At 41.9% G+C, this 13,784-nt stretch overlaps 1 protein-coding gene across 2 annotated transcripts in view; it reads left to right on the plus strand.

Moving 5' to 3' along the window:
• The first annotated feature begins 768 nt into the window (after nt 1-768).
• Nucleotides 769-13,784, plus strand: part of CA8 (carbonic anhydrase 8) — a 49,425-nt gene continuing 36,409 nt past the window's right edge. For both annotated transcript variants that reach the window (XM_075141790.1, XM_075141791.1), the window contains exons 1-3: nt 769-979; nt 1,377-1,568; nt 5,454-5,578. In XM_075141790.1, the coding sequence (XP_074997891.1) occupies nt 898-979; nt 1,377-1,568; nt 5,454-5,578 (399 nt within the window). In that variant the 5' untranslated portion in view covers nt 769-897. The remainder of the gene's footprint in view (nt 980-1,376; nt 1,569-5,453; nt 5,579-13,784) is intronic.

The following is a 13,784-nucleotide window of genomic DNA, read 5'->3' on the forward strand; positions in this document are numbered from 1 at the left end:
TCCATCCTCTTTGCACCTTCCCTTCAGGTGTTTGTACACATCGATGAGATCTCCCTGAGCCTGCTCTTCTCCCGGCTGAACATTCCCAGCTCTCTCAGCCTTTCCTGATAGGAGAGATCCTCCAGTTCCTTAACCATCTTTGTGACCCTTCGCTGGACTCTCTCCAGTATGCCCATGTCTCTCTTGTACTGGGGAGCCCAGAACTGGACCCAGCACCCCAGGTGTGGCCTCACCAGTGCTGAGTAGAGGGGCAGGATCACCTCCCTCCAGCTGCTGGCATGGCTTTGCCTAATGCAGCCCAAGGCATCGTTCACCTTATTTGCGGCAAGGGCACATTGCTGGCTCATGTCCAACCTGGTGCCCACCACGACCCACAGGTCCTTTTCTGCCAAGCTGCTTTCCAGCCTGGTGGCCCCCAGCCTGTACCAGTGCCTGGGTTGTTCCTCCCCAGGGGCAGGGCTTTGCCCTCCCCCATGTTGAAGTTGCTCTCCCCCGGTGTCCCCGAGCGCACAGACCTCCTGTGCCCAGCTCGAGGGGCAGCGAGGGCTGCGGGGACACCCACCCACCCGGGCGAGGGGAGCTGCCTGCAGGGGAAGGACAGGGGAGCAGCGGTCCACGGGGGACGCCAGCCCGGGCTGCGGCTCCCGCGCCCGCCCGGTCCCCTCTCCCCGCTCCGCCAGCAGCCACCTTACCCCCTCGCGCCGCGCCCCTGCCCCTGCCCCGCCGCCGCACGACGACAGCCGCCGGCGGGGGCGGGAGGGCGGAGGGAGGGCCGAGGCACGGTGCGGAGCGCCGCCAGCCCGCCTCGCCCCCTCGCACACACTCACACTCACGCACACGCACACACACACGCCGCCCGGCCGACGGGAGCCGGGGCCGCTCGCAGGGCGCCCGCCCATGGCTGACAGGAGCCTGACCGAGGGCGCCGAGCCCTTCCCGCGCCGGGAGGAGGAGGCTCCGGAGTGGGGTTACGAGGAAGGTGAGGAGCGGGCGGCGGCTCCGGCGGGGAGAAACTTTCGCCGCGGCCGGGGGAGGAGGAGGAGATGGCGGTGGGAGGGTTTCAGTGCCAGAGCGGAGGGAAAATCGCCCCCCGGCCGCCCCGAGCCGCGGGGAGCGGGAAGCAGGAAGACCTGCAGCGGGCGGCAGGTCTGTCACCGCCGGCGGGAGAGCAGCGCGGGGCGGTGGCGGCCGCGGAGCCGCCCGGCAGCGGCCGCCGGGGCCGGAGGGCCGAGGTGCCGCGGAGCAGCCCCCCTTCCCGCGCCGGTGGGCAGCAGCGAGGCGGTCGGTGAGGCGGGGGAGGGTCCGGCTGGCCCGGGAAGCCGCCGTGCAGCGCAGGGTGCTGGGTCTCCCCGTAACGGCTTTCCCTTGTGCCTCAGGAGTGGAGTGGGGGCTGATTTTTCCTGATGCTAACGGGGAGTACCAGTCGCCTATTAACTTGAACTCGAGAGAAGCTAAATATGACCCCTCGCTCCTGGAAGTGCGTTTGTCGCCAAACTACGTAGTGTGTCGTGACTGTGAAGTGATCAACGACGGACACTCAATTCAGATTGTCCTGAAGTCAAAATCAGGTATGCTGAAACACGGGCTTTGCTTTTCCCCCTAAAGCTTGCGTTGCCTTAAGACTTGCTGGAGCGTAGGAACAGCAACTGCTCCCAGCAGCGAGCAGTCGTGCTCATTCGGCAGGGACCGCGGCCGGTATGAGTGTTGCTGTTGACTTCAGTAGGAAAAGGAGCAAGCTTTGCAATAGGAGCTGCGAGTTTCAACGCCAAACTGGATGGTCAGTCAGATTGCTTCACAGCATGTCCAGAATTTCCTCTTGTGGTGGTGTCATCTAATTCACTGGCATTAACAGCTGTTTGCATTCAGAAGCAGTCCAGACTATCGCTAAGACAGTGTGATGCCAAACTATTTTGTACAGCTGGCAAAATTTGTCCTTGGTCTGAAGACCATGTAAGTTAAAAGAGCTTTTTCCCTTAATTTGAGTGGGTTCTGAATACTAACTACAGAACTGGGCAGCTTAAGGTAGATACTCCAGTTACATACATGCTCACAATATTGATGAAGAGCAGGTAGCAAAACAGTCCTCATTTCTTAAAGGGTTTTTTGGTGTCATTCATCAAATAAAAATTAAAAGCAAATAATAAAAGAAACAATTCCAACTTAAGTGAAATTGCAGTATCTCATTCAGAGCTTTCATCTGGGTAAACTATTCTGTAGGAAGTAGACAACTGTCAAGAAAGTAGGGAGAAAAAAAGTCCATTGTGCTTTCCAGCACTGTGATAGTTCTTACCATGTGTTTGGAAGAGCATCCAACTTATTCTAACCAATCTTAGCTAGTAACAGCCTTTTGGGGGCATTTAAACAGCTGAACATTGTCAAACCATGAGACATTCCAACTTTTGTTTCCGAGATCCCAGTAGTCCTGGGAGGTACAGCTGTGCTGAGAGTGAGGGAGTCAGTTCAGTTTTACACTGAATTCTTTAAAAAGGAAGGGTTTGTTGTTTTAATAATTATGCTTTCCTTTATAATTTCCTTTCCATGATGAATTCCATGTATTATTGCAACACAGAACATTTCTTTCCACAGAATTTTGCAGATTTGCAATAGAACAGAAATTTTGTAATTCCAGTCAGTTTTACTGCCTTTATCAGAAGCAGAGCGCTTTTCCCAAGGAGTAAGGTTCTCTCTGCAGGATCAGGAAGATTTTTGAATTCTCCTGTGGAGGAAGTGAAAGTGACCACAAACAACGTCATCGCTTGCATGCCAAAATGCAACTCCTTCAGCCCTACCTTTCCCAAGCGCAGCTTGTAACTTAGTAGCAATAACTGATGAGATGGGACCAACACACCTAAATGCATGTGCAAAACCATTGGAGACTTAGGAGAAAGAAAGACTTGTTTTTAAACTTGAATGCAGTGTGATGCCAGGCTGATGAGTCTTGAAATAGAAAAAAGTGTGAAATAGAACAAAAGTTTATGACTGCGGTATGGAATTATGATTTAGGAAATCTTGTTTTAGTTTCAGCTTTTTCTTAGATTTCGTGTTACTTAATTTCCCATTCTCCATGTGTTAACTGGGGATAATTTTTTCATTTTTGGGAGGGGGAAGACAACGTTTGTTATCCCTACCAAGAGGAAAAAAGAATTAATAAGGTGTTTGACCTAGTATTCTGGCCAATTTTCAGGGATTGCGGAAACTCCTGCAGCTTCTTTTCCTCACAGGGGATCTCTGATGACAAATCCATTTAGCCAGATTATTTTAATGGGAACTGTTGAGCACTAAATGCTTTTGAAACTCTGTCCAATTAATGTGCAAGAGATCCTCGTCTACTGTAATGTTAACAGTCAAAGAAAAACTTCTTTGCGGAAAAAAGTAAACTGATTAAGATACATATTAAAAATCAATTTGTCATTACTGGCGATTGATTTCATCCTTTAATTCAGGACACACAGTCCATCTGGAATTCCCAAATCCTTCTCATTATTTAATTGCAAACATTTTCACAGGCTGCTTCCAGTTTGATCATCGTACATGTGTTATGCATTAGGTGGAAGAAGCATGACCAACTGTGTAATGGAATTGTATATTGAAAAATGCTTTAGAGGATATCCTACTAACAGAGAGACTTCTTTTAAGCCAGCAGTGGATTGCACAGTGGATGATGGTTTCACAATCATTTTCTAATGAGGATCAAAAATTGCTGAAAGGCAAAGCGAAGTTAAACATGTTTCATGCATTGACAAGGATCAAGATTTGATGAAAGGCAAAGGAAGGATAAACATGCTTTGTGCATTGGAATACTTTTGTCATGGGATCAATGTTAACTTAAGCTTCAGAAATAAACTCTTTGAAGCTCCTGGAGATCCAGAACTACATCATATAGAGAACATTTGTTCTAGTTACACTTTATCTAGGAGCAATATTTTAAAACAGAGAAAGTGCTCCATTTTCCTAAGAAATAGTACTAATTGAGTATCATGTTTCTTTTTATTTGTCCAGATTTCCCTAAATACTTCAATGTTCACCAGATTTGTAGATTTTCCATATAGGATATAGGTATAGATAGAATACAGATAAAGCAAGTTTAAGAAGCAAATCTGAATCTATAACTATATTTAGGACATTTCATTTTAGAAACCCTAAAGGTTGTTAGGTTAGTTATGAAGAATTATTAAAGGAGGATTAATTGGAATATTTTACTTTTTTCTTCAATGTAATTGCTTATGAAAACCATAACTGATCAGTTTTCTTTCAGGTTTTTTATAGTTCTGTACTTTTGTTTTTGTACAGTTGCAATATGATTCAATTGCTAAATTATTTTTAGTGTTACACTAAGTCTTGTGCTCCAAACTAAGGCCGTTTAGTTTGTGTGTCAAAATAACTTTATATTATGGAACTTTAATTCCCTAAAGCTGTAGGTTATGCAATTAAATAATCCTTATCAATTATCAGAGATTGTAAAAGATTTGTTCAAAGCCTATGAAATGTAAGCTAGAATTTAATGGATTCTGGGGAAGACTGTGGATGCTCTTAAGTAAAATCCAGCCCTGCCTAGAAGCCAATATTCAGTGATTTCAGTGGGAAGTTACCTACAGCTTGTGGAGTAATATTTGATCTGAAGCAGATTCAGAAATCTCTGGGCAAAATGTTTCCATTGATTAATTGCAAAGTAGATTGGGCCTCACATGGTACAATTGCTTGCTTTTACTACTTTCGGTGGAAGTCTCTATTAATGCAGAAGTATTGAGCTACTATATACATCTTTTTTGTGTGTGTTGCAATTGTGGGCAGATGCTTTTAAGAAATTCCGGATGTTTAAAAACCTGAAGCAAAAAAAAGCCGTGGCTACCTAGAAGCTGTTTTTAAGTAAATGAGGTATGTTGTTGCTCCTGTGTGTAGGTTTGATTATATTTGGATATGGAAGCATTCTGTATCTCTGAAGCCTGACAGGTGGTATATGACTGAACACCTTTGCCTAGCAAAATATTGGCGATCAAAAGTTTTCTATCAGTTTCTGTGACTCATAGCAAATATAGATGATGGAGATTAAGCATTCGGACAAGTTGGAGGTAGTTACCAGTTCAATTCAGAACCCTTGCCATCTGTTTAGAGCACGCAGCTACTGTCTTGATAAGAGCAATAAACATATTCACTGTTCTGACAGATGAAAGTAAAATGTTTTTATTTTGTGTTATGACCAGCTGTTCTGCCTCAAAAAACAAAGAGCATGACAGCAATTTCACTGTTGTTCGTAACTGCCTGAATTCACATTCTGTACCTGCACGGTACTTCAAAAGTAAAGATGTCAAGTCTGTCAACTTTACTCTTCTCCTCTCTAGTACCGCTGATAATAAAGAAGCTTGCAACAATCTCCCCATTGTGTTTAGAGAGTACATTCAGTGGCTTGTTCTGCTTCGAAAGCCAAGTTCCTTACCATTTGTCTTCTTTCCCAGTGTTATTAGGGGGGCCATTACCTCGAGGACATGAGTTTGAACTTCACGATGTTCGATTTCACTGGGGGAGAGAAAACCAGCGTGGTTCTGAACACACGGTTAATTTTAAGGCCTTTCCCATGGAGGTAAGAGCGACACTGCATTGCATAACACCCGCTAAATGCAAAAGATTTTATTTCATAGCCTGAATTCCTGGTAGTTCAAAAGAGTTTCTTTTAGTTCAGCTTTATTGCTCTATATTTCAACCACAAAGCTATCTTGCTGAGGTGTGCTTTAGTACAGGTAAATTAGGATATGCATCTGGAATAGAATGCCTCCAGCACTCATCACATTGTATGATTAATTGGTCATAAAGTTAACTTGCAGAATTATTAACTTCTGTCTTAATAATATTAGTGTTCTACAAGATCTGCCATTTCAACACTTCCTATGTCACCTTGACTAATAGCTATAGATGGGGAGAAGTAGCCACTGGAAATATTTCCATGGTGAATAATAACAACTTAGGTAAATTTGGAATAAGTGTGGAGCAATTTGTTCATGAAATAGCTTTACATACCTGAAAATTGAAGGTTATGTGATATTCTTGGGTATGTTCTGTAATATCTCAATGAATTAAAATTTGCAACACAAGCAAAGTGAATAATGCAGTCTGAAAAAATTCAGCTGTTCATGGGGTGTCAGTTTGGGCTCCTAGGCAACGCAAAATGCTGGGACCTATTTCTCCTGCCCTCCAGCAGCCGTTCATCATCTTACTTCACTTGGCACTGTCCCACTGCTTACAGTTGTCGAAGAGTGGCTTGGAGTATCCCTTAGAGCCTGGGCTGCAAGACTCGTTTTAGCAGATACCAACCCTGATGTTTGGTGACTTCAGCTTTGCATCTTATATTTCATTTGTTGTGCACTGTTGGTTTTAAAGGAACTCGAGATTTTTTCAGAGTTCTTTGAGTTATTTTTGCCTTATTTATCTATCATAATCCCTCACGAGCCTGAAACTCTGTTTCCTTTTTCTCTGTGTTGTGCAGTGCTAGGAAATTTGTTATTGTAGCATTATATTTATGAGTGCCAGCGCACTGGAATAGAACCGCTTTATGGAAAAGGATAAAAAAAATATTAGAGCAACTGCTGCAGAGCTAAGTGTAAAAAGCTTGTGGACTTACACCATCAATCTAATTCTTAGGGATGCTCAGGTACTTTCTTTAAGAGTTGTGGGTCAGATTTTGGTCTCTGCTATTTTGCACTGTTCCATCAAAAACCCACATATATTAAGTCACTCATAGGGGCTTTGCAGGTTGAGTTGAGGCAGATCATAGAATCATAGAATCATTTAGGTTGGAAAAGATCTTTAAGATCATCGAGTCTGACCATAAACCTACCACTGCCAAATCCACCACTAAACCATGTCCCTAAGTGCCACATCTACACGTAGATCCTCTTTGCAGGTTGATTTCAGGCAGATCCTGGCAATGCAGGAGAATTACTTGAATGGGGAAGACTCATCAACCAAAGAGAAAGCAGAGGAATCACCTCTGCATCCTGGTTACCTGGCATAACATATACAACATGATTTGTATGGGCAGTAAGACCTTCAGGATACTGCAGTTTTCCTGTGAGGCAGGAAGTAGCTTGTTCATTATGAAATGAAACAGCTCTGAAAACAGCTCTGCTTAGTGCTTTTCCTCAAGGCTGATCCAGCATGTGGTGAACAAGAAATATTGACGTGAACTATGTCAAGAACTGTACTTGGGAATCTGTCAGGGTCTCCTGTCTCCTTGTTTATTAAGGATCACTTCGCAAACAGTCTTGGTGGTATGTGGGAACCTATTGATAATCTGCAGAAATCCCAGAATTCTCTACTCCAAATCAGTCCAGAGAAAAATATACTTGACCCAGAGATGCAAAACAAGAACCTTAATCAGTCATGAAGGGATTTCATTCTTGGTGAAGCAGCAACTTTAAAAGCAGCACAGCAGCTGCACAAACAGAATTCTGGCACAATTGAAGAACATCACCTGGAGGTGAGCAAGCTGGTGTTATCCTGTCTCTTGCATCTAAGTAGCTTTCAGCTATACTCTGATCTTCAAGAAATAATTACTGATGCAAAAATTCTGTAACAGAAAAAAATTGACTCATAATACACTTTAAATACAGTGTGAATGTTTAATTTTGCAAACAGATCCTTATGCAAATTAATTCTGGCAGAAAATGACAGCATAGCTTGTCGTATCCAAGGTCAGTTGCACACAGGTGTATTGGCTGAGCCAGTTCATCATCTTCTGCCCCATGTTGCAAGAAAGCACAAGGCAGTTTGTTCGACAGATGATCTGCATTTCCTTCTGCTATATGCACAAAGAGCTGCTATATTAAATCCATCTCAAATTGTCCAAATCAAATATTATACTTGAGCAATAATAAAACAGGTGCTTCTGACCACTATAAATGTCCTGAGACTTCAGAATGGAAGATTTTCTGTTTCCATTCTAGGGATTGCCCCATTTAATTTTTTTTTGTGGAGAACAATCATTTTGATCAAGGACCAGGAAATCTTATTTCTGAACTTTTAACATTAGCATTGGTTTATACAGTTGTTGGAAATACCTATATTCTGAATGCATATTGGGCTTGATTTTCACTGGGTTTGTTAGTTACTGAACACAGTGATGGGTGCCTATTTTGGCTATGTACAAGTAGTTTATGTCTGGTGTAGTTTATGCTTTCGTCCTGTACTAAATACAAAACAAGCTGGCAGTTGTTTGTGCACAAATGCATGTCTAGAAATATGATGAGCATAAGTGCATAAGTTTGGATCTTCTGCCAGAGGAGCAAATCTAGTAGGATGTTTTCTTCAGAAACTAGAAGTGATTTACAAAGCAAATGATAACGATTTTAAATTCTCCTCTCTTTGTGGGAAGAAGACAAGTCAAGGGGATAAGCAGTAGTATGAAAATGTTGCTTTAAGTGGGTACATTAACAACACAACAAACTAGGCCCAGATTATATACTCCATTACACTATTATAAAACCCGAGCAGTTCTACAGAAACCAACTTTGAGTTTGAAGAGATCTATCTGAGATGACTATCTAAGACTATTTATTGACTGGAGAAGCAGTCTGTTTTTTTGGGACTGAAGACTGTAAGGCTTTATTTTATTACATTGGACCAAATAGTTGTGGAACAGCCTCAGATTATCAGTGCAATGATCTTTGAAAAGGATGACTTTAAAAAAGAGTGTTATTTTTCAAAGTTTGGAAGAGCATTCTTCAGTTACTTCCTTAGTCTCCACTTTTGATACCATAACTGCTTCTATAGAAATTAGGCAATATCCTGTATTAGTTGGGTAATATCCTGTGTCTTTTAGTGCAAGAATCTATTATTTCTTACGAGACAGCTGGGGCCTTTGCACGTGGTTAGGAGATATATGTTCATGGTGAAATGGGTTAGACTACTGAGCTTATGGAACCTCTGGAACCAGCTTTTTGAAGTAATTCACACTTGAAAATGTTGTTCATGTGGCTTGGAGGCTGAGTTAATTGTTATTTTTATTATTATATGAAGTTCAACAAAGATGTGTTTTCTACCTTCCTTGGCTGAAGAAACCAGAATGTTGACAGTAATACGTCAGTGTTATCATTTTCACTAAAACACCTGTGTTGTTTGCAATCAGTCAGGAAAGCAGGACAAAACAATAAATAGTTGTCAAAAGTAAATACTGTAACACGTCTTTTTAAACAAAAGAAAAGCAGAGGGCTGTACGTGTTGGTACAATACTCCTCTCTCTGTTCCATGAAAACAAGAGCATGAAGGCTGTTCTTGCCTTTTGGCCAGAAATTGGAAGGAGATATTTGTGCAACTTTCGCCAGAAATCTTTATCACCAAGAACTTCTACTGCACGTAAACAGTGTTGCTTTGCCTTTTGGCCAAAGTTACTTTGGCCACCGCTTGTGCTAAATATTTAGTAATGGTCTTCACATTGAGAGACTGTTGCTTGCCAGCAAAAAGAATAAGGAACCAAAGATTAGATTGTGCTTTACAGTACACATTTCCACAGAGCAGTAAAATCCACACTTATACCCACATGTGAGTTACCTGAACCTGATTTAGGTGTAAGAAAGAAAGAAACTATTTGACATCTTTATTCCTCTCTCATTCACGCCAGAGTATGGATTGGAGAAAGAGGAAGAACAAATGAAGAACTAATGAAGCTCTGACTCTCTCCCTTACCTTTGATGTATAAGAAGGAGATACAGTGGGAGGAACAGCAAATTACTGCTATTTATTTTTGTTATTAACAAAGTTAAAATAGGGGCAGCTAAAAATGGAGTCCCACTGTACCCGATCTCTGTATAAACACAGCATACTATAGTGCCAGGCCAAATCAATTTAGAGTCAAAAAAGACAGGAAAGACAGCAGGAGAAAGTGAACTATATGATGGCATCAATGCTGTTTTATTAAAAAAAAAAAAAAATTCACTGCTTCTGAAGTGAAGGGAAACAGGGAAAATTATGCCTTAAAGGTGTCTCTTCCTCTTAGTTACTCAAGTGGTGGTATGACCAAAGGCACGATCTGACCGTAAGGGAACAGTTGTTTCAGGGCCACTGCTCTGAAATAAAACTGTATCTGAGAAAATACAAAGATTCCTTTCACCACTGTAATATGACCAGGAGGATAATTCTCTGTAATCCATTCTCATTAAAATGTAAGATTATATTAGCTGTGTGCCATGTGAAAGCTCTCAGTAGAAGAGGATTGGTAGAAAATAATTTAAAAATTGTTTCCAAGATGTGCAGGAAGATTAAAAACTGTATAATTGTCTGTCCTACAATTTTTGAGTAGGACAGAAGAAAATCCAGTTGCCTGAAGGACTAGAATCAGTTCTGTACAGGAAAAAAAGATGTTCCTTTCTGTTGTGTAATGAAGAACAGACTCATTCTGTAGACTCTTTCAGAGTTACTGAAATACATGCTGCAATTAAGTTAAATACAATGCAAAAACCATATCCTTCTCTCGATCTGATCTAAAGCATTAAGTTTTCCTTTGTTCATGTGAAATGACGCCTGCCTAAGGATCTCATCAAACAGAGTTACAGCTTTAGGGCTTCAGGTTAGGCTGTTAACATTACACTTGTCTACTCAAGTCTTTACAGTCTTCGGTGTGGGGATTTCTCTGTGCCCGGCTCTGAAATCAGATACCTGCACACTGCCCCTTTCTGGCATTTCTTGAGAGGAGGTGCCGTGCTTTCAACATGGAAATTTATTCTTTGCCAACTTTTAATATTCTTTGCCAATGTTATTTAATCTTTTAAATTTAATCTGCCATGTGTTTTAATCAGTTTCTTATTAGCTTGTTAGCAAATCATTTGGGTTAAAAAAATAAAACAGAGTATTTGTAATTGTGATAGAAGGCCTGGGAAATAATGTGCATGCAAGCGTGTCTCTCCCTCTTTACGCAGAGACTTACAAACTGCAGTGGGACTGGGTAGATGTGAATGGCAAGCAGGATTTAATCTGTAATGACAGTAGTTTCTAATATGTGAGCTCAGTTCTGACATCTGTGGATTTTTACCAGTAGTTTTAATGGGACTATGATCCCAGTCATAAACCCTAAAAGAAAAGGTTTTAAACCAAGGATTAAATCCTGTTGCCTTAGCTGATTGCATTGATTACCTGCTTGTGAAAAAAAATTAATTCATTCCGCTCACTTTGGCAGCACAAGACCTATGAATGAAGAATATCTTGCTTAGGCAGTCATGAATTTAACAGGAGGCAAAAAAGAACAGATTCCAGAAGGGTTTACGTAGCTTTGTGCTGAGGTCTGGAACTCTGCTCAGAAATTATCCAAGTTTTCTGGTGGAAAATTAACTTGTTACTCAAAGGCTTGGACGATTTTCTAAATTTTGGAATCATTGCAGATGAATGCTGTGAGCTGTGATTAAAACAGTGTGTCTTATAAAAAAATGATGACATTCATGTAATAACTATATCCTTGTCAGGTTATGAATAACAGATTAATAGTAGTCTGAAGTAGATATGCCCATTGGACATTATCTAATTTTTGAGGACAGAGTTGTGGAAAAACACAGGAAAATCAGGCCAATATCTAAGCAGATGTTTTCAGTTTTGTTTTCCAAATCTGCAATGATTTATACAGAAACAATCTTTCACACATTATGTAGATGCCATTTATGAACATAACAATAATACTTAGCTTTACACAGCATTCCATGGGCAAATTGTATTACGTGGGATCCTAGCCCCGTATGTGCAGGTGTTCAAGTATTTTTCTGCATTTTTCTATGTAGCATATGCTCTGTGGTCCCCTAATTGATGTGACTTCTGTTTGGTTTTTTTGTAGTGATAGAAAGCTGGGAGGTCTCTGTCCCCTCCCAGTATACTGGGAAACAGAAAACCAACAAGATAGAAACAAAATTACCATCATTATAAAAGCACACATGAGCAGTTTATGACTCTTGAGATTGCTAGTTGCTAAGCTCTTTTAGTATTATATTTTTATTGTGGTTGAGGGTTAATTTGACCTAAATAGGCACATGCAGTCTCTGAAGTATACTTTGTTTCTAGGTGATTTGTCAATATGAGCTTGTATTGGCCCTTTGTCGTGGTTTAACCCCAGCCAGCAGCGAAGCCCCACGCAGCCGCTCGCTCACTCCGCCCCGGTGGGATGGGGGAGAGAATCGGAAGAGTAGAAGTGAGAAAACGCGCGGGTTGAGATAAAGACAGTTTAATAGGGAAAGCAAAAGCCGCGCACACAAGCAAAGCAAAACAAGGAATTCATTCACTACTTCCCATCGGCAGGCAGTGTTCAGCCATCTCCAGGAAAGCAGGGCTCCATCACGTGTAATGGTTACTTTGGGAAGACAAAACACCATAGCTCCAAACATCTCCCCCCACTCCTTCTTCTTCCCCCAGCTTTATATGCTGAGCATGACCTCATATGGTATGGAATATCCCTTTGGTCAGTTGGGGTCAGCTGTCCCAGGCGTGTCCCCTCCCAGCTTCTTGTGCACCCCCAGCCTCCTCGCTAGCAGGGCAGTATGAGAAGCTGAAAAGTCCTTGACTTAGTGTAAGCACTGCTCAGCAACAAACATCAGTGTGTTATCAACATTATTCTCAGCACAAATCCAAAACATAGCCTCATACTAGCTACTATGAAGAAAATTAACTCTATCCCAGCCAAAACCAGCACACCCTTGTTTGCTCAGTCACATATAGTTTGAATTTTTCAGGGAATACATCTGTGTGCTTTGTATTGTCGATTTGTGAAAAAAGCAGGTGCAAAAATGGGCTGCTGTGCTAGCGCAAACATGCTTTTAGCTTGGCTAGTGCCTGAGAAATCCTCAGTTAAGCTCTGTGGAAGAATTGTACACATCTTCAGAGATAGCAAATGTGATTTGCCTTCTGTGCAAAATCTGCAATTTATTTATTGGATTGTGGAAGACATACAAGCTGCCAGACACCAGGTCAAAGAAGAGTGGCTAACAGTCTATACTGAAGCTTCTTGATCCCTTGGTCTCTCTTTTAAGAGTTGTCTTATTTACAGCCAGTCATGTGTGGAGAAGCTTCGTGGCTCATATGCACCTAAAACTCTTTTGAGATGGCAGTTGTGATAATCTGTGATTTGTAACTTCTGCCAGGATGGAGAATTTCAGTATTCTTTTAAGAAATACATGGTCCAAACTACAAATGACTGAGCAGAATAGGAAAAACTCTTCTAAGGAGAAACTTGGCAAGTGGAGAGAAGTTGGGTGAAGGAAATGAGAATGAGAAGATGATGAGGACTGACTCAAGAAGGGAGCCCTTCTTTGGGGTCCCTGTTCCATCTTGCCTCAGCTTATTGGTTTAGTTCTGCCGGGAGTTGAGGACAGTCTTTACACTTTGCCTGTAATAGACATTTTGCACCAAATTTTCTTGGGGTTGTTCTGGGCTAAGGTGCAACATTCAGTTGCAGCCTGTACCAACAGGTTTGGTGGTGCTACATCCTCATGGAGGCAGGCAAGTAACCTTGAACAAAATAGCTCCTAGCAATCCCTGCCTGCAGTGGAAACAATATAGCCCTTGATACTTTTCTAAAAGATGTGAATCTTTTCCACTCCTTGAGCAGAATTATAGCTTTGCTTTCTCCTTACTCTGCTTTATCACAGAAGTGTCTGGGTGACAGTGCTTGGACTCATGGATATAGAGGCTGCTGTCATGACATCCTTTATTGCAAACCCCATTCCCAACTCTAACAAGATGGCTACTTATGTTTTCACTCTGTTGTGGTAGAAGAGCTTGTGTAGTCACTTAGAAGATGGGACTTCTGAAGAGGATTTAAG

The sequence above is a fragment of the Calonectris borealis genome, chromosome 2 (assembly GCF_964195595.1).
Source record: "Calonectris borealis chromosome 2, bCalBor7.hap1.2, whole genome shotgun sequence".
Taxonomy (NCBI): Eukaryota; Metazoa; Chordata; class Aves; order Procellariiformes; family Procellariidae; genus Calonectris; species Calonectris borealis.